The sequence below is a fragment of the Macaca mulatta genome, chromosome 1, assembly GCF_049350105.2.
Source record: "Macaca mulatta isolate MMU2019108-1 chromosome 1, T2T-MMU8v2.0, whole genome shotgun sequence".
Lineage (NCBI taxonomy): Eukaryota > Metazoa > Chordata > Mammalia > Primates > Cercopithecidae > Macaca > Macaca mulatta.
Genome location: NC_133406.1, coordinates 154,828,254 through 154,852,800, shown reverse-complemented (window position 1 = coordinate 154,852,800; position 24,547 = coordinate 154,828,254). Strand labels below are relative to the sequence as shown.

General features: G+C 35.6%; 1 protein-coding gene across 5 annotated transcripts in view; it reads right to left on the bottom strand.

Moving 5' to 3' along the window:
• Positions 1–471: 471 nt before the first annotated feature.
• The window catches only part of COL24A1 (collagen type XXIV alpha 1 chain), a 398,071-nt gene continuing 373,995 nt past the window's right edge, over positions 472–24,547 (bottom strand). For 4 of the 5 annotated variants that reach the window (XM_077987934.1, XM_001109249.5, XM_077987942.1 and 1 more), the window contains 5 exons: positions 14,937–15,002; positions 14,157–14,325; positions 6,611–6,720; positions 3,963–4,178; positions 472–1,930 (listed from right to left, as the gene is read on the bottom strand). In XM_077987934.1, the coding sequence (XP_077844060.1) occupies positions 1,784–1,930; positions 3,963–4,178; positions 6,611–6,720; positions 14,157–14,325; positions 14,937–15,002 (708 nt within the window). In that variant the 3' untranslated portion in view covers positions 472–1,783. Of the gene's footprint in view, positions 1,931–3,962; positions 4,179–6,610; positions 6,721–10,583; positions 10,785–14,156; positions 14,326–14,936; positions 15,003–24,547 lie in introns of those variants that run through there. The other variant, XM_015144267.3, reaches the window with a different exon arrangement.

The following is a 24,547-nucleotide window of genomic DNA, read 5'->3' as shown; positions in this document are numbered from 1 at the left end:
ATCTATTTTTTTCTCTTGTTGATTGTGCTTTCGGTGTCATTCCAAGAAATCACTGCCAAATCCAATGTCATGAAGGATTTTCTCCTATGTGTTCTTCTAAGAGTTTTATAGTTTTAGCTCTTTTGTTTAGATATTTGCTCCCATTTTCAGTTACTTTTTGTATGTAATATAAGGTAAGGGTTCAACATCATTCTGGGGCATGTGGCTATCCAGTTTTCCCAGAACCATTTGTTGAAAAGACTGTCCTTTCTCCATTGAATGGTATTGGCACACTTGTTGAAAGTCATTTGATCATATATGTGAGAGTTTATTTTTGTCATGGAAATAGGTCCTATAATCTTTTTGCAGGTATATAAAAGATACTTCTTAACAATATGGATATACATAACACAGAAAGGCTATGCCAGATGGGCTATTATAAATAATAAAAGCATATTGCAACAAAAGAGGAAAAACAAATACCACCCAAAATGATTTAAAGCACATTTTTATTATAGATAGGTTAAGTGTGGTTTGCTGTGGCTAAAGATATATTTATAATGGATGAACAAGCTTTTCTAGATACCAAGAGGTATAATATTTTTCTTTCAATATTGAACTAACATTTCTCTGATAACAAGGAGACATTGAACTGGCTGAGCCTATTTTAAATGGGAAAAGACTTTTTTTTTCCTGGATGTTGCTTTAAAGACTGGTAAATTAAATTTTTTTAAGTACTAACACTAGATTTAAGTACAGTGAAAGAAAATCAATGAATACTACAAAAACATATAATTTCTACAAAGCAGAAATATAAAGTTTTTATAATTTAAAACAGCAGCAATTTAAAAAAATTTGCTGAATTAAAACTTTACAAAATATATATATACAAAGTATCATTCCAGATGATCGTGAACTTTAAAAACAGTATGGCACAACCCCCAATCTCTACCCCAAACCTACTACTAGATGTAGCTGGCCTATAATAATTTTTACAACAATTTAAAAAATAAAAACAAAGAAATCTCCCAATTCTTTTGTGTACAAGCACAGGTTACAATGTGCTGGCTTTGATTCCATATACACAAAGAGAATTTTAAAATAAAACAAGGACTTCACATAAATAGTTTTACGTGTTATTGAGTGTGTGACCAAACAATTTAAAATAAGTACTAACAACCAAAACATATCTTGATGTAACCAGTACATACACTTTTAAAGAGTGGTAAAGATGAAAAAGGAAATAGTCTATGAAAGCCATAAGCACCTTGTTTTCAAAAGAGCACCAAGCAACACAAAGAGGCAACACGTAAGAGGTAGTGTATCACCGGCTAAGATGTATATGCCCATCAGGGACCTGAATACAGCTTAGTGTTTTGGAAAATAAGGCATATTAGACTGTGGCTTGTAATTTTTAGACAGAAGCAGTGCACATTTGGAAGCATTAGCCAGTATTGCTCCATAGTGCTCTGCATCTCCAGCTGTCTAATGGGTACTATGCACTCAGTCAAAAATAAAAGATACCCTGAAGAATTCCATATTTATACATTTTTAGTTCTAGGGAATTCTCTAAAAAAGCTGAGATCAATATAATTTTTAAAAGAATTAAATACTTTATCAATCATAGTCCTTTAAAAATGCCTTTTCTCCTTCTTAGGAGGAAGTCTGTTCTTCCTGAGATTCTTTAAGATTTAGCCAATGCTTTATTACATGCATTTCATAATGACAGTATCTTTCTGTCTCATTTCTCCCTCTGCAGCAATTACCTGGCCAACAGCCTGAATTCGGAACTAATTCAGAGACTTTACAGAAAGCATACAGAACTGCTTTCAATGTAATACTTTCGTTCAGTTTTGAGATGAGGAAGTTTTTGTACTTCAATCACTGGAAGTTGATTAGGTTCCTGGGTGTGAAAAAGAAATGTTGCCTTATGCCAGCTGCCATCTTGAATCTGTAAAATAAGAACAAAATGCTTTCATATGCATTTCATTAGCAGTCACTTTCAGTAGACAATGCCTTTCACAGATAATGTGAACTTGTTTTAAGGATTAGAGATAATGAATGGAAAGTGCCTAGAACAATGCTCAATAAATGGTAAAATTACTACTATTAATTGAAAACCTGGGTTTATTCCTTTCTTTAGGATGGCATTGTGTGTTCTAATTTTTCACTTCCAGAGGCTAAGGCCAGGCTTCTGCTTCAACCCTCTGTGAATCATTGGACCAGATATGAATTAAAAGACTGCAATATTCCTAACACGAGTAATAACCATCTGTTCTGTATTCCTTTATTTGGGACTGATTCTTCAGGATGGATATTTTTCTTTGATAAAAGGGAACGAGCTATTTCAACCTCTGCATTTTAGGTAGCAAATAAACAGAATCACCTCAGTCAGAAATAATTAAACTTATAATTATGTGCAATCATCTTCTAGGTTTCTTTTTTCTCCCCCATTCTGTAGCTCTCTATTTATACAGTTTCCCTCTTTCTTCTCTTCCTTCCATGGCTTTCTGTTTCTCTTATTAGTATATGCTCTTCTGTTTCTAATAAATTCTATGGAACAAAAACATATCATAAAATATCCGATGATTAAGATTCAACCAGAAACAACAGAGAAACACAATTGATGAGTTTTGTGGAGCTGTTATTTAGGAGCTAATTCACTTATTCACAGAATTATCATGATAGAAATTTTAAATTTTGAAGGAACTTTAGAGATTAAGCTATAAATTTTATTTTAAAGTTAAGGCAATTGAAGCTCATTGAAAATAAATTACTTGTCTAAAGTCATGAGCTTGGTATGATAACAAAATACCATTAGATTCACTCATTAAGTCTTATTTTTTTTTGAGACGGAGTCTCGCTCTGTTGCCCAGGCTGGAGTGCGGTGGCACAATCTTGGCTCACTGCAGCCTCTCCCTCCCAGGTTCAAGCAATTCTTGCGGCTCAGCCTCCTGAGTAGCTGGGATTATAGGCGTGTGCCACCATGCCTGGCTAATTTTTGTATTTTTAGTAGTGACGGAGTTTCTCTATGTTGGCCAGGCTGGTCTCAAACTCTTGGCCTCAAGTGAACCACCCACCTCAGCCTCCCTAAGTGCTGGGATTACAGAGCAGTACCCAGCCCCATTATTTAACTTAATTTAATTTTTTTTTTTTTTTTGAGACAGAGTCTTACTCTGTCGCCCAGGCTGGAATGCAGTGGTGCGATCTTGGCTCAATGCAACTTCTGCCTCCTGGGTTCAAGTGATTCTCCTGCCTCAGTCTCCCAAGTAGCTGGGATCACAGGTACCTGCCACCATGCCTGGCTAATTTTTATATTTTTACTAGAGACTGGGTTTCACCACGTTGGCCAGGCTGGTCTTGAATTCTTGACTTCAAGTGATCTGACTGCCTAGGCCTCCCAAAGTGCTAGGATTACAGGCATGAGCCATCACGCCTGGCCCCATTATTTAGTTTTAATGGAAAAAATATAGGCTACAACCAAATACTTACTGGTGGGGCCAGTCAATATGTAATTATACCCATATTTGGTATGAGGTACAGGGATTGACAGAATGAAATAAAACTTACTTGCCTCTATAACTTGCTTTTTATGCAATAACGAGATGTAGAATTACAGCAGTGAAAACACATGAAAATATTTATCCAAATACACTATCTATTTATCATTTATCTGTCTGTCTATCTATCCATCTATCCAGGTATAATTATTTCACATAGGGAATAAAAATTAAATTTACATATTAACACCTGTTTTGCATATAAAAATCTAAGACCAATTGGTATGACACAAGTTGATAAGGTATGATATAAACAAATGATTGATTCTAAAAAATGCAGTTACAAGTCAGGCACATTAAAACTTACTACCCTTCTGTATCTGCAGTTTGTAATTAAAGTCTTACTCTAATTATCCTAATTTTATGGTTTTACCACTTTTAAGTCAGTTATACTGAACAATTCTAAAGGTGCCATTTTCTTACCTTGCAGTCATCTGAAAGCACTTTAGGTTCAAGTAGAGTATTTACTTTAAAAATCTGGCCATTCCATCCCTTGAAACCAATAGGCAATCCTGGGCCACTTGTTTGTGTGCTTGTCCACCTTGGGGTGTTTAGACAGTGAATGGTGATGATATGGGTGGCTTCCGAACTCAATAAATGAAGGAAGTTCATCTGGACTTTCCCCACTCCAAACTCCAACTAATGTCATAGAAACAATATGCAGGTTATAACATGTGGCAATTGAGAAACTTAACAGTTCAGGAAAATCTGAGGAAAAGTCCTTCAAAGGCAGCCTCCAGAAAGCTCTTTTCCTTGGAACTGAAGTGCCAGTCAATGGTGTGCTGGTAAATGTTTAACCACGGGTTCTTGGGGGAAAAGCCATGATTTATAGTATTTCCTGACTCCTATGGTAGAAGCACTCCCAAGTGCTGGGATTACAGGCACGGCTGAATTCAGACTACCAAGGTGAGGTCACTGAACATGGCAATGGAAAGAAATGTTAACAGTTGGCTTTCCTGAGCCTGTATGGACTGGTTCCAGTTCACATCATCAGGCTACTACATATAATATTAATAAAATAAAGATAATTTTCACATTATATAAAATGTAGTAATAATTTGCTTTTGGTTAATGCTTTAATACTTTTTTAAATAAAAATCTGAGATCTGTCTCTGCCTTTGATATTATTTTTTTGGTGAGAGTTACCGAAGACGAGTTACAAGTTGTAACAATAATCTGGTTGAGTAATTTTAAGTTTGAGAGCCTTAAAGGACAAGGACAGAACCCTATTCTTTGTGTTGCCAGCCCCTAATGTAGTTTCATTCACACAGTGATCGTTAATAAATATTTATTGAATGAATGAATGAAATTCATAAACAAGTGTTAACTAATACAATGAACAATACAGGACAGTATCTGAGTTAAGAAAACTGCACATTCCCCAGGCTTGAACAGAAAGGCAGATCTTCCTATAGCTCCAGACATTATTATTATTATTTTAGCATTATTCAAGCAGGGATACGGTCATAATGTAAGTGAACAGAAATGGTTCCTACTGAGGCATTTGTACTAATGTTCAAGCATAAGGTTAGAAAAATATCAGTTATGAGGTAATGTAGAAGAAAAAATAACAACAAAAAGAAAAACAGAAAGAAAAAAACGAAATGAGAGGAAAAGCAAAAGAAGGGCATACACATGGAAAGATAATAAGGAACGTTAGAATTTAAGTAATTCAATTCCTTCATTTTACAGATCAGAGTCAGAAGCTTGCAAAAAATATTTAAGCTTTCTGAGACTTAATTTCCTTGTCAGTAAAGTGGGGTATAACACCAATCTGGTATGGTCGTTATGAGGATTAAAAACGACAAATGTAATTTACCTAGCATTGTGCCTGGCACAGAGCAGGCCCTCTGGTGGATCACAGTTTTATTCCCTAGGTTAATAGAGGAATAAAGACTAGAACCCCAGTCCCTGATTCCCACTCTACTGTTCATCCTAGCACTTCTCTGGTCTTCCTTGGGTTGAGTTTATGAATCGAAGAAATGGGAGAAGTGATTCAGTCATGGAAAGAACTAGAGTACTGCTTCCCCACTGCTCCTATTTCCTTTGCACAGTTCACACAGCCCCATCTTCTTTCCTTCTGGATAATCCTGGGCCAATTTCCATTGGAATGAGGATGATGATATGGATATTTTGGAAGTAGGACTATCATGCTGCTCTTTATTAGAGGTTCATGATTCCCTAGGAATGGAAGAATCCTTCCCTCTTTTATTTCAGGGGCGATAATGGTGAATGCCTATTAAGATAAATTGATGGAATGCCCTGGTTAATGAAGAGAGGTGTTTTAGGAGGACAGGGCAGTTCAATAAGAAGCAGCTAAAGAGATTGAATTTTATCTGCTGTCTTTTTATGATGAACAAAACACACAATAGGCACATGTATCAGTTCTTTGTCAATGAGAAATTCTTGATCATAGATCAAGCTGGTTTAATCAGAAAAATAAAGAAACATAGTTTTGGTTTCAATATATGTTATAGGTACAGCTAGGATTTAGGTTTTATAAATATTTGTTATAACTCTCAGTGTTATATGTTAGTTTAACAAACTAACATGCATTCGTTCTAAACGTTTGATTTATAGAATTATTCATGAAAGAAGTTTTTAGTAGTATTCTGTGGATGTTTAAGAAAGGTTATTGTGTGCCTAATAACCACAAATAGCAAGATTTTGTGGCAAAATTCTCTTTTTTAATGATTATAATATAATTTTCAGCAAAACTTCAGGTAACTGATTACTGGTTACAAACACTACAGCTGTTTAAGAAATTTCTAATGTGTGTGTATGCATAAAAACATAGCATATGTTGCACAATTTTAAAAGGAATTTAAAAAACATGATCAGTAGAGTAAGCCAAACTAAGCTAAATCATAAAAGACACAATCAAAATGTCAAGATTTACTGTGATTAACTAGTTTTTAAAAATAGCATATTTATTTATCATACATAATAGAGAAAAATCTTTGCTTTCATTCTTAAAATTCATAATTATTTAAAGAGATAGAATTTTAAAAATAACTTTTCACTGATACTGTGCAATATAACAACATATATTTTAAAATTCAGTAACATACCTTTGTTCCAGAGACAGGAGGTAAGCATGTCTGGCCACCAGCACTGAAATTGCAGAAAACCTCAATGGCATCTGAAGGACAGCCGAGATTTGGATCAATCCAGTATTTTCCTAATAATTTATAGTAAAACATAAAGTTACTAAATGCCATAATCCTTGTAACTTTTTTTTTTTTTTTTTTGAGAGAGAGTCTCACTCTGTCACCCAGGCTGGAGTGCAGTGGTGTGATCTTGGCTCACTGTAACCTCCACCTCCCAGGTTTAAGTGATTCTCATGCCTCAACCTCCTGAGTAGCTGGGATTACAGGAATGTGCCACCACGCCCAGCTAATTTTTGTATTTGCAGTAGAGATGGGGTTTCACCATGTTGGCCAGGCTGGGCTTGAACTTCTGACCTCAAGTGATCTGCCCACTTCGACCTCCCAAAATGTTGGGATTACAGGCGTAAGCCACTGTGCCCACCACATCCTTATAAATTATCATGATACTTTAAATACATATTATCACAGTCTTACCTGTTAAAAACATAGAAGATGATATACTTACATTTAGTGAATGAATGAATGCTACAAGCATTATGTAAAATTGATACTAAAAATGCTGTATTTTTCACATAACTATCAATTTGAGTGTTTCATAATTTTAATCAAAATGATAGAATTGCTGAATTGATTGTTTCACTCTACAGATAAGAAGATGTGTTCAGCAACTAAAAGTGAATTGTTTAAAGTTACATAGTTAATAGAAAAGTTGAACTTAATGAAGTATATTTGTATATTTCTGTTATACATCATTACAGTGTTTCAAATGAACATTTTGTTTTATAATAGAAACAACTTTGATCTTTTGAAGGAAAAATATATCTTTATGTATAATACTGATAAGTAAAATAAAAATAAGAAAACATTTTTGTTTTCATTAAAAAAACCATACAATTAAATGTTTATCATTTTTGTACTCTTTCAGATTTCCCACTTTATCATTCAGTGGGAAAAACTGAAGTCCCTATAGCTAGTGAAATTCTACCAGTCTTTACTCCATTGAGTGCCCAAGAGAATAAAACTGGGCCTAAACTCAGACTACAGAAAATACTTAGATTGAAAAGCAATGGGCTAGCATCTTAATTCCAGACTAATAGACTGAGAATAGTAAAACAGCATCTTATTCCAAATACAAGGGACAGGAATTTTTGAATAAGGCAGCCCTGTTTTCCTGCATTAAAAAGGCAAGAAAATTCAACAGTTTTTGTCAAATGTCATTTTTTCTACAGTAGGCAGAAGTCTTTGTTCATTCCACTTTTATTCCATAGCAAAGATTCCTCTAGCTCATCCTGAGCTTCCTCTAGCTTCCAAAACATCCTCAAATATTCTCCCCTCTACTATTCTACTAATCCCTCAATATGCTTACTTGCTGAATTGGTAGCTCAAAGGGTAGAAATGGTCCTCAGCTGCAGCAGTGTTCAAACTTTAGTGTGCATCAAACCATCACTAAAACACACATAGCTGGGCCCTACCTTTGACAGTTGCTGATTTATTAAGTCTGGCGTGGGGCTTAAGAATCTGCATGTCAACAGCATCTAATTCTGGCCCAGGATCACATCTGGAGAACCAATGATATATTGAAATACAGAAGAAAGGGGTGAAAGAGGTCCACCATTCCTACTCCCTTATCTTCAGAATTTTGAATATTTCATAAAGTTTGTAGAAAGTACAGCTGAATTTTTCATCAGAAACTGATGAGGGCTTCCAGTCTTACCTAATGGAGTAAACATATATCTTCTTTCATCTTCTCTTGTCTTCCAAGAAATACTATCTGACTACTATATGAGCTAATAATAAAAAAGTTCTTTATAACAGATTTTTCATCAAGCAAATTTTTATTGTTATATGGGGTGAAATGCTTTGAATTCAGGTGTTATATTCTACAATGGTGAACTGATAAGGGCTCCATAATTTCTTTCAAGGTATGCTGAGTTAGAGATAAAGTCCTGCACCATGATATATCTTTTGTGAGCCTAAATGTTCTGACTCAAAACTAGCTCTTCCCTGAGGACACTGCTTCTCTTGTAGCCTCCACAGTGTTATGCCTGAAGGTAGGAAGGCATCTTTCTTGCTCTTCGTTGCTACTTTCAGACCATTCTTTCCACTTTCTCCCTGAAAATACTCCATACTGAAATTACTATAATCACATTCTATCACTCATTAGTCCCCCCTGCTGTAATCATTTACTATTTTTCTTTGATAATTTTAGCCTATTATCGCTTTCAGAAAATCTACTTATGACCTAATTCTTGGTGATTTTAAATCCATGTAGATGATGCTTTCAAAATGTTGGCCTTCAGTTCCCTGAACTGTATCCTCCCCAACCCTCTTACTTTTCCACCAATGATCTTGTACCCTCCCCATACCCTCGTACCTTACTTTAACCATTAACTTCCAAGGTCATATCCTACCTTTTGTTATTACCAACAACTGCATCTCCTCCATAATTTCATTTCTCTTCTCTTTCCAGTTCATTCCCTCTGGTGTCCTAACTCCAATAATTCTTCACTTTCATGAGGACCTACTATCACTTTTTCATTGCACCTAATGATCATATGTTCACTTCCCTTCTTACCCAGCTTAAAAATCTACAGTCCTTTACTGTAGTAATGTCCTTATGAACTTCCTTAACACCCTTGCCCTGCCTCATTTCACTCTACTTGTCTCATAAATCCCCAATCCTACATAAGTTTCTCCCTAACCTGTGCCTATACCTGCACAGAAAAAAAGTGGTAGGAGAAAAACACAACTGTTGTGATGGGCCTCCTTCAAATTCAAATGTGTCTGTAAAGTTGCCAGACAGTAATATGGTGTTTCCAGAGTTTATTCCCTCTATCACTAAGATAGTTAACTATCTTATACCTATTCATTCACTCTTATCCTCAACTCATAACCTTCCAATTTCAATGAGACAACTGAAGGAATCTGAAGAAAATTTATGTAACTTATATAAACTCCCACTATCATATCTATCCACATGTCTATGCTTGTGCACATATATTCTACCTTCTCTCTCTCTCTCTCTTTTTGAAATAGGAATTTCTCTCTCATTCTGTCGCCCAGGATGGAGTGCAGTGGCAAGATCTTGGCTCACTGCAACCTCCACCCCCTGCAGGCTCAGGAGATCCTCCCACCTTAGCCTCCTGGGTAGCTGGGACCACATGCACATTCCACCACGGCTGGCTAATTTTTCTATTTTTAGTAGAGATGAAGTTTCACCATGTTGGCCTGGCTGGTCTCAAATTTATTGAAAAAAATGTTGGCCTCAAGTGATTCATCTACCTCAGTCTCCCAAAGTGTTGGGATTACAGGCGTGAGCCATGGCACCTGGCCTGCCTTCTCTCTTATTATAGTGAATAAACTGTGTTCCTATAGAAGACTTATCTTAAAACAAATATGAGAATTTAGCTGTAATCTATTAATCCAGACATTACAGAAATGCACAAAAGTGTAAAACTGGGTCACCCTTCTTATTATTTTTTTTGTTTTGGAAAATACAGTTAAGTTTTAGAAAAATATATTAACATATAATGGGTTTGTTGATATTTTAAAGCAATTGACACATGAATAGTTTTAAAATTTGTTTTGGTTTCTACTATAGTAAATATCAAAAGTTGGCTGGGTGCGGTGGCTTATGCCTGTAATCCCAGCACTTTGGGAGGCTGAGGCGGGAAGATCACGAGGTCAGGGGTTTAAGACCAGTCTGGCCAACACGGTGAAACCCTGTCTCTACTAAAAATACAAAACAAAACAAAACAAAACAAAACAAAACACACAAAAAAGAAAAATTAGCTAGGTGCGGTGGTGGGCGCCTGTAATCCCAGCTATTTGGGAGGCTGAGGCAGGAGAATTGCTTGAAGCCAGAAGGCGGAGGTTGCAGTGAGCTGAGATCAAGCCACTGCACTCCAGCCTAGGCACTGGGGTGAAACTCTGTCTCAAAGAAAGAAAAAAAAAAAAGAAAGAAGACTTATCTTGTTCATTATAGTTTCAGATTTAAATTCTACTTCTTTTCTTCTCTCTTTTGAGTCTGCTTTTGTTGTCTGCTGTTTCTACTAGTTCTCATTCATGGTGTTTTGTCAACTTGTGTGTTTGGCTGTCGTTGATTGTGTGCTGGACACTGCATTTTTGAAATTACCTGTGGAAATAATTTGAGTCCTAGGATAATGTTATCTTTTATATAAGATTTTTGTTTGCTTCTGACAGGTATGTGGAAGTTCCAGCAGTTTGGAACCATTTTAATACAGGTTCAAAGTTCGGGATTTTCTGAGCTATCCAGATGATGTGAAGCAAAGCTACAGTCTGTATGAATGTTCGTTTTCTTCCAGTTTATCCTTACTACTAGAGTGCAGGCCTTTGAAAGCCTAAGTCCTCACCTTTGGTGGGCCACAGATTCTAACTTTTGACCCCTACCTCCTGAAGCCACCAAGCTTCTCAACATACTGGGGGCAAAAGTAGCTCCAAATGTTGGGTTCACTTTCTGCTGTCTCCTTTAAAGTCTCAGCTTGAAAGTTCATTGCTGTTTGTTATTTATTTTATGCTTTTAACTTCAAAAATTAATTTAGCCAGGTAATATGAATTACCTGCTTCATTACTGGGAATGAAAAGTTCCTAGCATTATCCTTTTCTCTTAAAATCTGATAAGGTTTTAACTACTACCATTCCTCTAAACTGCTCTTGTTGAAGCTCCTCAATGATGTCTGCATTGCTAAATTCAGTAGTCTTTCTCAGTCTTTGCTTTACTTAACATTGACTCAGTTAATCCCTTCCCTCCTCCTCTGGCAAACATTTTCTTTGCTTGATTTTCAGGGCACCACATTAATCTAGTTTTCCTCTTATCTCAGTGATAGCTGCTGCTTTGTTTTCTTTGCTAGTTCGCCCTCACCTTTCTGATCTTTAAACATTAGAGAGCCCTAGGATCTAGTTTTTAGACATCATTTCTTTTTTTCTTTACTTTTTTTTGAGATGGATTCTCACTCTGTGGCCTGGCTGGAGTGCAGTGGTGTGATCTCAGTTCACTGCAACCTAGGCATCCCAGGTCAAGTGATTCACCTGCCTCAGCCTCCTGAGTAGCTGGGACTACAGGTGCGTGCTACCACACCCAGCGAATTTTTCTGTAGTTTTAGTAGAAACGGGGTTTCACTGTGTTAGCCAGGATGGTCTCAATCTCTTGACCTTGTGATCTGCCCACCTCGGCCTCCCAAAATGCTGGGATTACAGGCATGAGCCACCGCGCCGGCTTAGACTTCATTTCTTCCTTTACTTACTATGTAGGTAGTCTTAAGCAGTTTCAAGGCATTAAATACCAATTAAATGTAAATGATTTCATAATTTTTATCCTTACTTAGACCTCCCTCTTGACCTTCAACTTGAGTAGCCAACTACCTACTTGACATTCTTACTTGAATGTCTAAGAGACATCTCAAAGTAAATATATCCAAAATTTTACTCCTGATCTTTTCTCCAAAATTTCATCTCCTGTTAACAACATCCCACCCTTCTATGGTAAAAACAAACAAACAAACAAACAAACAAACACCTTAGAGTCATCCTTTGCCATTCTATTTCTCTCATAGCCCACATCCAATCTATCAACAAAAACTGCTGGCTCTGTCTTAATCCATTTATTCCTGAGGCTGTAATTTTTTTGAACTTTTGCAATCAGACCTTGGTGATGACTTTAAGCAGTAGGATATAAATAACTCCCACATGCTTAGCGTTCCAATAATGGAATGCTTTTCCACTGTTAGCCAGGATGCTAACAATGATTTTTGTTAAAATAAAGCATATTGAAAAATGTAACCATTTTTTACCACTCCCTCGGCAACCAACTCTAGTCTAACCAACCATCATCTCTCCTGGATTATGCCAATATCTTTCTCAGTAGTTTCTCTACCTCTACCCCTGCTTCCTCACTATATTTGCAACATATTAGCTAGAGTAATATTTTAAAAATCTTAGCCAAATTATGTCACTTCTTGGCTCAGCAATTTCCAGTGGCTTCCCATCTTATTAGAGACTTCTGAGTACTCTAGAGGGTCCTGTATTATCTGACTTTTTGATATCTTTCTAATAAATTTCCTAACATTCTCCCCCATATGCACTCTCTTCCATTCATACTGGCTTTCTTGCTAATTCTAAAACATGCTAGGTATACTCAAAGACTCAGGGTTTTTGCATTTATTCTTTGTGCCTGGAAAGCTTTCTCTAGATTTCTTGTGGCTTGCTCTCTTACCTCCTTCTGATATCACCCAAATGTCACATTCTCATAGATGCCTTATCTGATCATTCTATTTAAAAATTGTATCTTGTGCTCCACTTCCTATCAAGTCCCCCTTCCCTGCTGTTTTGTTTTTCCTTATAGCATTTATCATATTCTAGTGATGAAAGTATTTGGGGGCATAAAGATTTTTTGAATACTGCACAATCCACACCATTTAGTTATTTCTCTTATAAGGAAGGTGGACTTTGAACTATATTTCATACTAATTTTGCATATCTTACAATGTCTTTGTTCCTTTCAATTCTACAGAATTATATTTTTATGCCCTCAAATATGGGAAAGAATCAAGCTGAGAATTATTATAGGCAGCTACAATTGTAAGTATTATTTTAGTTTTTATATTAATCTAGGGCAGAAAATATCTTTAGAAGTTAAGTGTTTTATTAATATAAACAAAATGACTGTTTTCACTGAAGTTCTAGAACGGAAGCAGATGGTTTGGACATGTGTGTATGTGCGCATTTGTGTGTGTGTGAGTGCAGGTATGTGAGACATGTGTATGTATAAACAAAATTAAAATGACCACAGAATAACATAACATAGCTTTTTCAAATCAGCATTTTTCACATCAGAACTTTTCAAATCATAATTTTTTTTTCAAAAATGTCATTGTGTTAAAACTAGAGTTTGTAGCAGACAGGGTTTCCCCTGTTTAACTGATGACTCCTCTTGATTTAAAACCTTGCCTTGATTGTTCCAATCTACGTTCATTTTTGCACCTCTGGCTAATGAAATTGGGGCATCTGTGTTGAGATGAGAAACTTCCAAGAATGACAAACCACTCCCACCTTCATGGTCATCAATTCTAGAATGGGACCTTTAAATTCCATTTTGTATTTAAAAACAAAACTAGACTTTTAGGGAGTATGGTGAAGGAGATTCTCTAATATATCTATTTATGTTGTTAACTTTGGTAGTCTTGACTTACCAAGTTCTGATGGGTGCTACTGTCTGTTAATGCAAAGGTCAGGCCTATCTATCTTAATTTTTAATATGAATATGCTGTATTCCAAGAACAAAATGTAAGCAAATGACATAGCAAGGGGTGGACGACATTAGAAGCATGTCTCCCTCATAGAGTATTTTATTCTTGATGACATTAAAATGGCTTCTGCCAGAGTTTTATCAAACTAACTATGATTTAGAGTGAACACATTACAAATCTCAAACACACTGAACTGATGAAATGAAATTTGACATCAGAGTTCGAGGTAACCAAGAACTTACCATCTGATACTTTTTGTTCACAGTTAAGTAAATCTTTGCAGATTCGTGCTGGGTTATCTCGTGTGCCAAGAGGATTCTTGATGCTGTGCAATAAATTGCTAAGGTAGTTCAGGGTTTTGAATATCTCTTCACTGTGGTCAATTAAAGTCACTTCAGTATTCTGGTAGTTCTGCCAAGTCATCATAAGAATTACGTAAGCAAAAAACTCCTGAGGACCAACATGGGCCAAGGCAGGAGAAGAATGTGTTTCCGTTACGTGTAGTAAGTTGGGAGTAGAATGTAAAGAACAGTTTATATTTAAGCATAGGCATATGTGTATGTTTTATTAACCTTAATCTTTTAAAGAAGTTAAGTTCACATTCGCAAGTTTAGTTTTCAAGCTAACATAAGAATTGCTATGTCTACTGTATTATGTTTTTAAAATTACACATTGAATGATTAGAGTTTAAATAAAATAAATGAGTAGTGATAATATATATATCTCATTTTAAGAAACATGGCTAACTTCATTTAACTACTTTCTTGGCTAGTACCAAATTCCTTACAAATAACAGTATTACATTTTTGATTTAAATGTTTTCCTTACAAAACATCCTACGCATATATTTCTGCTTAACTATACCAAAATCACTTACTTCATTCTTGAAAATGGTTTCACATTTTCAATCTGTTTTAAATACAGTCTTTGAGATAATGTCACATTTTGGCCTCCAAAAAACTTCTCTGTTTAATTGGTATATTGAGAGACAGTGCCAATATAAATAAAACCAGATACGTTACCTCCATCTGTAGGGCAGTATTTGATTCAATCAAGGCTTGAATAGCAGCATTGATATCCATTTGCTTCTGTGTAAAACAAAACCATTTGAGATTAGGAATAAGATCAACACTGAGTGCTCCAAAGTAAAGGCTGCAAATTCTGAAAGCACTGCTGTAAAGTATACCAGACTTATTATCTGAAGGGGTTCTGTAACTCTTAGACAGATTTTGCAAATATTACCTGGCTATCTAAAAGGACAATATGCCACCTTCATCCAAATCTAAAGGTCTCCTAATTAAAGTAGGACCAGAGTGTAGAGTCCTCAAATGAAAAACTATTTGTTCCTGTTGCCTGAAAACACACACACAAAGTTCCTCAAATGGAAGAGAATAAAATATGATCCTCTCAGTTAATAAACTGTAAAGTGAAGAATAAATAACTGTAGTAATTTTTAACAGTTACATTCTTGGAAGGAATAGAATAAAATACTACTGTCCTGAGGTAGTCACCACATTAATTTAATCTGATACTTCTGTGGTTTTAAAAACAATTTCTGAAGTTGGAAAATGTACCATGAGTCCCAAAAGAAATAATACAGAAGGAAATCAATCTCCTCTTGCATTTAATAAAATATATTTTTAGAAAAAGACTGAGCATAATCATTAGTAAAAGTCTTTTTTTTGTAATTATTTTTTAAAAATTATCTTAGAACAATGAAGCATGGTTCTGGGAAACGGCATCTGTGTAAGTGAAACAAGCAATTTAATTTCTTTCAGAGTCATTGTACTGTGAAGACATCTTTTTACTTGAAGGCTTATATAATAGAAACAGTTTTCAACAGATCTCTCACAGCTCATGGTTGGTAGTTTGAAAAACTATTTAAAATGATGGAATAATCAGTAAAATGTGCTCTCCCTTGCTTCAGCATGTGTTTTTCATATTGGAAAATAATTGACTCATTCTGCATATATATACTGCCAAACACTGTGATACACACTGAGGAGAAAATGGTAAACAAAAAAGAAACTTGCCCTTATGGAACTTAAATTTAGAGAGGAGAGAGGCAATAATTAAATCATCTCAAAAATCATAATTACTAATTGAGATACACGCTATGAAAGAGAAGTGCATGAAACTATGAGAGAAATTAGAGAAATTAATCAAATCTGGAAAATGTAAGAGGTTGGAAGGAATAGGTCAGGGAAGGCTTCCCTGAGGTAGTAAAATTTGAACTGATATCCAAAGAATAAATAAGAATTGTTAGGAGAAGGGGTAGGAGAGCTTTCCAGGCAGAAGAAGCAAAGGCCACGAGACAGAAGGAGCATGGACTATTCAAGTAGCAAAGAGGTTAAACCTAAAATATTCTCCGCAGATTAAATAATTATGACCATACTGCTCATGTGAATGAGCAGATTTTGGATATGGGTGACACAAAAATATTGGCACTAAAAATGGGAAACTGAATTAAGTGCTGAACCAAAGCCACCTTTATGTTGTTCACTTGGTCCCCTGTTGGTGATTAAGAGTTTTAATTAGAAAATCTAGCATAGTGGTTCTCAAACTCTTCAGAATTGGAATCCTTTTGCACTTTTAATAAAGAATTCCTTTATTAATAGAGGCCTTACAAATTTTTTGTTTTTGTTTATGTGAATTATAACTTTGGAGTCTCACTCTGTCACCCAGGCTGAAGTACAGTGGCACGATCTCGGCTCACTGCGACCTCTGCTTCCTGGATTCCAGCGATTCTCCTGCCTCTCAGCCTCCCAAGTAGCTGTGACTACAGGTGTGTGCCAACACACTATTTTGTATTTTTTGTATTTTTGGTAGACATGGAGTCTCACCATGTTGGCCAGGCTGGTCTTGAACTCCTGATCTCAGGTGATCCTCCCGCCTTGGCCTCCCAAAGTGCTGGGGTTACAGGTATGAGCCACCGTGCCCGGCCAACTTTTGATATTTACTATGGTAGAAGCCAAAACAAATTTTAAAACTATTCATGTGTCAATTGCTTTAAAATATCAACAAACCCATTATATGTTAATATCAATATTTTCATAAAAATTAACTATGTTTGCCAAAACAAAAAAATTAATGAGAAGGGTGACCCAGTTTTACATTTTTGTGCATTTCTGTAATGTCTGGATTAATACATTACAGCTAAATTCTCATATTTGCTTTTGTATTCAATTGGTTGTGAAGAAAATCTAGCCTCATAGAGATACGTAGGAGGAAAAAAGAAAAGTATTTAAGTTGTCTTTTTCAAATAATTATGGATTTTCTTCTATCATATTATACCTTATACCAAAACTTGATAAGTGGTAGTTTCTTAAAGGTTAGTTTCTATGGGAAAACTGAACCCACCTCAATGAACATTTTGTACTTTTATACTAAAATCTATTGGTCTATTTTATACTTTCATAGATCTTTTGCCTATACATGATTTTATTAACATCATATATTAATCATTCTGAAAATACTGATTTATGGAATTATGTAGGTCTTCCAAACACTGATATAGCTCATTACTTAATGTCAGAAATTACATTTGTTAACATCATCAGGAAAACATAATGTTACTTATCAGGAAAACATAAGTACTGGGAATCTATTAAATTCTCAGTGATAAATACGTTTTCCCTAATTCTTATTTTTGCTTGAGAGCTTGAAATTTATCATTGGCATCAAATTCTGTCAGTTGTTTTCCTTGAAATGGCAGGCTAACTTCATTCCTTTTCAAGAAAATATCTGTAAACTACTCATGTCTTAATAATACTGGTAGTCTGTCAATAAAAAATGGTACTCTATGATAAAACTGGCTAGTTGAATTTGCAACTCAAATAGCTGCACAGTGCTTTCAAAGCAATCACTACAGTGTGCACTATAGGTACTTTATATGTTCTTCCATTTCATCATACAAAATATCAAAAAGATATTTAAAGAAGATAAGAGATCTAGGAGACAGCAAAACTGGTGGAATAATAACCTTCTAGAATTCTCTCTTGGCAAGTTAAAAAATGAAATAAAACCATGTCTTTAGAACTAAAGGACAGTATGAGAAAGGTGTCTTACTAAGTAGAGAATATAATAAAAGCACATAAACTATAGAAAAAAGAATCAAATAGAAATTCTGAAGTTAAAAAGTACAATAGCTGAAATAAAAATTTACTAGATAGGCTCTACAGTAGATTTCCATAGGCAGAAGTAAGCACCAGTTAACTTGAAGACAGGTTTATTGAGATTATCCTGTCTGAGGAGTGGAAAAAAATAATGAAGAAAAATGAACAGAGACTTAAGAGATCTGTAGGACACTGTCAAGCTTACCAACATATGCATGATGAGAGTCTCAGAAGGGAAGGAGAGAGAAACGGGGGTACAAAGAATATGTAAAGAGATAATGGCTGAAAACATCACAAATCTGATGCAAAAATATTAACCTACACATCCAAGAAGCTCTACAAACTTTCCCAGATACGTCACAATCAAATTATCCAATTCTACAGACAAAGAGAGAATTCTGAAAGCAGAGAGGAGGCTCATCATGTCCAAGAGATCTTCAACTAGATTAACAGCTAATTTCCCATAAAAAAATCATAAAGGTGAGCAGGCAGTAGGATAATATATTCAGAGTGCTAAAAGAAAAGACTGTCAGCCAAGAATTCTATTTCCAGTAAAACTCTCCTTTAAAAATGAAGGAAATATTAATATATTCCCAGTTAAATAAAAACTGAGACAATTTATCACTAACATACCTTCCCTAGAAAAATATTATAGGGAGTCATTCAGGCCTAAAGTAAAGGATACTAGGCAGAAACTTGAATCCAGCTGAAGAAATAAAGAGCAGTAGTAAAAGTTACAATACAGTAAATATAATATATAGTATAGACCACAAGTAGCCAAAAGTAATTTCGAAAAAGAAGTTAGAAGCATCATGTTTCCTGATTTCAAAACTTACTATAAAGCTTCTGTAATCAAAACAGTTGGTACTGTCATAAAGACAGACATAAAGACCAATGAAATAGAATAGAGAGTCCAGAAATAAACCTTCTCATTTATGATCAAATTATTTTCAACAAGAGTGCTAAGCTCATTCAATGAGGAAAGAACGGTCTTTTCAACAAACAGTGCTGGAAAAATGGAATATCCACATGGGATAGAATGAAGTTAAACCCTTAACTTACGTCAAGTACAAAAAACTTACATCATGAGTTATATCATGAACTCAAAATGAATCAAAGACTTGAACATAAGAGCTAAAACTAAAAAATTATTACAAGCAAATAGGAAAAGCCTGATAACATTTAATTTTGCAGTGATTTCTTGGAGAGATAGCAAGAGCACAGTCAACAAGAGAAGAAAGTAGATAAATTAGACTACATATATATATATAAAAATCTGTGCATCAAAGGACACTATACAGAGAGTGAAAAGGCAACTCAAGGGATGGGAAAAAATAACTGCAAATTGTCTTTCTGGTAAAGGATTAATACCTAGAATACTTAAAGAGCTTCTACAACTTACTAACAACCAAAAAAAAAAAAAAAAAAAAAAGCAATCCAATTCAAAAAATGGGCAAAGAACTGAATAGATATTTCTCTAAAGAAGAGGCTGGGCACGGTGGCTCACGCCTGTAATCCCAGTACTTTGGGAGGCCAATGCGGTCGGATCACTTGAGGTCAGGAGTTCGAGACCAGCCTGGTCAACATGGTGAAACCCCAGCTTTACGAAAAATACAAAATTAGCCAGGCGTGGTGGAGGGCACCGGTAATCCCAGTTACTCAGGAGGCTGAGGCAGAAGAATCACTTGAACCTGGGAGGTGGAGGTTGCAGTGAGCCGAGATTGCACCACTGCACTCCAGCTTGGGCAACACAGAGAGTCTGTCTCAAAAAAAAATTTTAAAAAATACAAATGTCTAATAAACACATGAAAATGTGCTCAACACCACAAAGCACTAGGAAAATTCATGTGAAAACCACAATGAGATACTGCTTCACAACCATTAGGATGGCTGTTATAGAAAAAATAAACCGGAAAATAACAAGTGTTGGTGAGGATGTGGAGAAACTGGAAACTTGTGCACTGCTGGTGGTAATATAAAGTGTGTAGCAGTTACAGAAAACAGTATGGCAGTTTCTCAAAAATTAGACATAGAATTGCTACATGATATAACAGTTTTATTTCTAGGTATATACCCAAATGAATTGAAAGTGAAGACTCCAACAGATGTCTGTACACTAATGTTTATAGCAGCATTATTCACAATAGCCGAAAGGTAGAAGCAAAATAAGTGTCCATTTGGATAAACAAAATCTGGTATATGTATTCAATGGACTATTATTCAGCTTTGAAAAGAAATAAAATTCTACTATAAGCTTACAACAGAGATGAACCCTGAAGATATTACATTAAGTGAAGTAAGTCAGTCACAAAAAGACAAATATTGTATGACTTAACTTATATGAGGTACCTAGAGTAGTCAAACTCATAGAGACAGAAAGTAGAACGGTGGTTGCCGGGGCTGGGGAAAGGGAGGAATTGAGAATTATTACTTAATGGGTACAAAGCTTCAGTTCTGGAAGACAAAAAAAGTCCTAGGCATGGATAGCAATGGTTGCACAACAATGTGAATGTACTTAATACCACTGAACTCTATACTCTATTTTTAATTTAAAAATAGTTAAAATGGTAAAATTTTGTTATGTATATCTTGCCAACATTAAAAATAACAAGTAAATATGCTCATTATCCCTTAGACCAAACTATCCTACTTCTGGCAATTTGTCCCCTAGGTATTCTACAAAATGATATGTATATGGACAGGACATTTGTACTATGCGTAATAAAAAATTGAAAAAAAATGCTCATCAACAGAGGGCAAGCTGAGTAAATCACAGGATAGTCTTAATTGACATGACTATGATTTTCTGTGTGTGGCAATAAAGAATACAGTGATTATTAGTAGATTAGTAGTGTAGAGTTTGATGCTTTAGTCATGCTAAGGTACCAGCAATTTTAAACACCATCAGCGCAAGCGAAAACTCAATAAAAAGGCATTTTTTCTTCCCGAACAGGTATTAGAAAGAAAAGAAATTTCATAACACTTGGCCACTAAAATTTTTCTTGACGATCTCTATTCCTAGAATCCCCAAGGTATTCACAAAGCCTAGCTCAAGACTGGCACATAGCAGTCAATTAATTTGTTGAATTTATTGATTTTTTTCCCCACAGGCAGACTTTAAGAAAGGTACGGTCAGAGAAATTGTATTAAGAGGATTTGCCTGGGAAGTCATTCAGTTACATCTAAGTGCCCACATCGAAGTATAAATCTCTCATTAGGTGCAGTGAGGGGATCAAAAAAGGAAAAATAACTTCTTCCAGGCATTCTAGTTAGAACATATTCTCACATGGAAATCACTCAATGTTTACAAAAACATGCATGTAAAATAGAAAACAGAGAATAAAAATTGATTATATGTTGTGACTAGTGAGTGTGAAATAATGAGGGGAATTAGACAGCAGGATTCATTATACGTTGGGAGAATGTAATCTTCACAATTCTCTCCAAATCATTCAAGTGAAGAGCATACCTAGTCTAGGCATCTCAGTATTTTGAAGAGAAGTGTTATTTTTTCATATGTCTGAAGTTTCAAGATCACTGGATGGTGAAAATGCTGACCAAATAGGAACTCATTTCAGGTCACACCCCTTTTTATGATGGGAGTTTTTGCTGATTCTAGGGAACCAGAATATAATAGAAGCTGCCACTTCTTAATTCATCAATCCAGGTTCTACAATTGACCCATTAATTGGAATAAATCCGTTGGGAATTCTTTCTCTCATTTAATGATTCTTAATGATTGTTATTTCCATCCTATACACCAAACACAGACACACATAGACACCATGTTCTTCCCTTTACTCCACTAATCACTTCTAGTTAACTTTGACATCATGTTGTATACTTCTGTGTTCATTTCTAAATATCTTACCATGTACACTGAGGTCTGGTCATTACCCTACCCTCACATTCAAATTCACCATCAATACATATTACTTTTCCTGAAACATTTCCTTTTAGCTATTCCACTTTAAATAACTGACCAAGTTACTTGAGTTTCGTAGGTCTTATAAAGATGTGGCTGGACTGGATTATAAGTTTTCATACTTATCTTGACCCACAGTAAGAAATACATTTTTACATCACGACAAAATTCAGACAAACATACATATATTTAACCTCAAAAAGTTCTGTAAAACCATATTTATTCTTGCTGATGATGATGTACTGACTTTTTTTTTGTTTTTTAAAATTGAAGTAAAATTTATATAACATAAAATTCACTATTTTAGTCATTTAAAAGTATACAATTCTGTTGTCTTTAGTAGATTCACAATGTTGTTCAACCATTACCATGATTGAATTTCAGAGCATTTTTATTACCCCCCAAAAGAAAATCCATATCTACTAAGCAGTCCCTCCCTATATTTTTTTCTATTCTATTTCATTTGCTCTAAAAATAATCTTGAATGAGACTCACTAAATTGGTCGTATGATCCACTGACCAATGAATCCCAACTCAAAGTCTGAAATAACTGCTAAATAATTACTGAGAGGACCTCTAGTTCTATGAATCTATTCCTTTATAGATATTGTTTCTCTCCAAGTGAAATCTAGTTTAGAAGATTCCCACTAAAATTTCCTGAGATGTTGCCTTTTTTGTATTCACGCAGGCATGCACTCAACATTTATTAAGAGCTTAAATGGAAGGGGAATTTAAAAAGTAGTCTCTACCTTCAGAGGGTTCACAATATAATAGAAAAGACAAACATGAAAGTAAATGAGTATGAATGAAGAACAGGAAGTGATCAGTTCTATCTTGTAGTGTGATGAGGGGATGGAATTAAGAAAAGTTTCATGGAGGCCGACTTTAGAAAGAATGCATAGGTGTCTTCTCATTGTCATTTAGACGTCTGCTCTAGAAATCTTATTCTCAATGTTATTTTCCTACAGTGGACTCTGCAAGTTCCAGGAAAACAGCACTATATATGGAAATCTGTTTTCATATCGGCCAAGAAGGAATACAGAAAGGAGGAAAAGGGAGAAAAGAAAGAAACAAAGAAACAGCATTTATTGAGTAGTTATAATGTATTCAACACATATATCTTCTTAATCTTCCTAATTTCTCAAAGTATATACATATTTTAATCCACATTTTGCTCTGAGCAAAAACCTCTCATGTCTTAGTCTATTTTGGCTGTGTAGGAACACATATATTTTCCAAGTGAGACAGGGATATGTGTCCCACACTTTGGCACTTAAATGTGAAAATTTTCACTAAACATTTCTTTAACTTGCCAATGACATATGATTCTTTAGAACTTGAACTTGTTCTTTCTTGAGAAGGGAGCTATAATATATCAAAGTTATTATAATTTGGGAAGGCAATTAATGAGGGTACTTGTAATCCATGCATTGTGGGGATCCAGGAGGAAGGGAAGAATAAACAAGTGGAAAGTTATTTGAAGACTTGAAGAAAGATTTTTTTTTTTTTTTGAGATGGAGTCTTGCTCTGCCAGGCTGGAGTGAGGGGGCACAATCTTGGCTCACTGCAACCTCCGCCTCCTGGGCTCAGGCGATTCTCCTGCCTCAACCTCCTGAGTAGCTGGGATTATAGGCATGTGCCACCATGCCTGGGGTTATGCCATGTTGGCCAGGTTGGTCTCAAACTCCTGACCTCAGATGATACACCCACTTCAGCCTCCCACAGTGCTGGGATTATAGGTGCAAGCCACCATGCCCGGCCGAAAGACATTCTTATTGATGTTCACACAGGGAGAGGTTCCCTCTGCATTAGTCAGAAGACCAGAAAGGGGAAGTGATTTTTTAAAATCACAGATAAATGGGTCTCTTGTTTTCAAGGGGATAGTCTTCCTTGTGGCACTATGCCCCAAGGAAAAGCTGAGGGAAATGAAGAGTTTCTGATCTGCTGAGAGTAGATCACAGGAAACCACCACCGAGAACTAGCAGAGATCTAAATGACATCAGAGCAGCATGTGAAATAAGAAGGCTTAAAAGGCGCAGGACTGACCATTGTTTAGGATGGTGTAGCCAACAGTAGATCCACACTAGGCAGAAAATATGACCCAAGGACTACTGTATTTGACCAGGAGGCTGGAGGAGCGGGGTGTGGGTGACGTTGCAGATGGAGACAGACCTCTCATAGGGAGCAGGAAGACAAAAAGACTGCGGAATATGAGAATGGATACAAAGCATAAGGAAAATCAAGCTTAGAATATCAGAGGGCACGAGAATAGCAGGAGCGACATAAACATTGCCTCAGAGATAAGGGTAGCAAGTTTTGGGTCATAGTAGTTAGATAATAAGCAAACATAAGAGAAGTCTGATGGCTTCGAGAGTTACCAGAAACTGAGAAAGATTCATGTAAATCAAAGAAGTGGATAACTCTGGCTGGCAAAAAGAGAACATTTAAAAAAGGAGAGTGAAGATGTAGAATTAGGAAGAAATGGAGGTAATTAGTTTTTCAAGTGCTTATTATGTATTATACAATGTGTTGCGTGCTTTACTTCTTACTCAATACTTGAAACCACCCAAGAAAGCAGGAGATACCCTCTCCA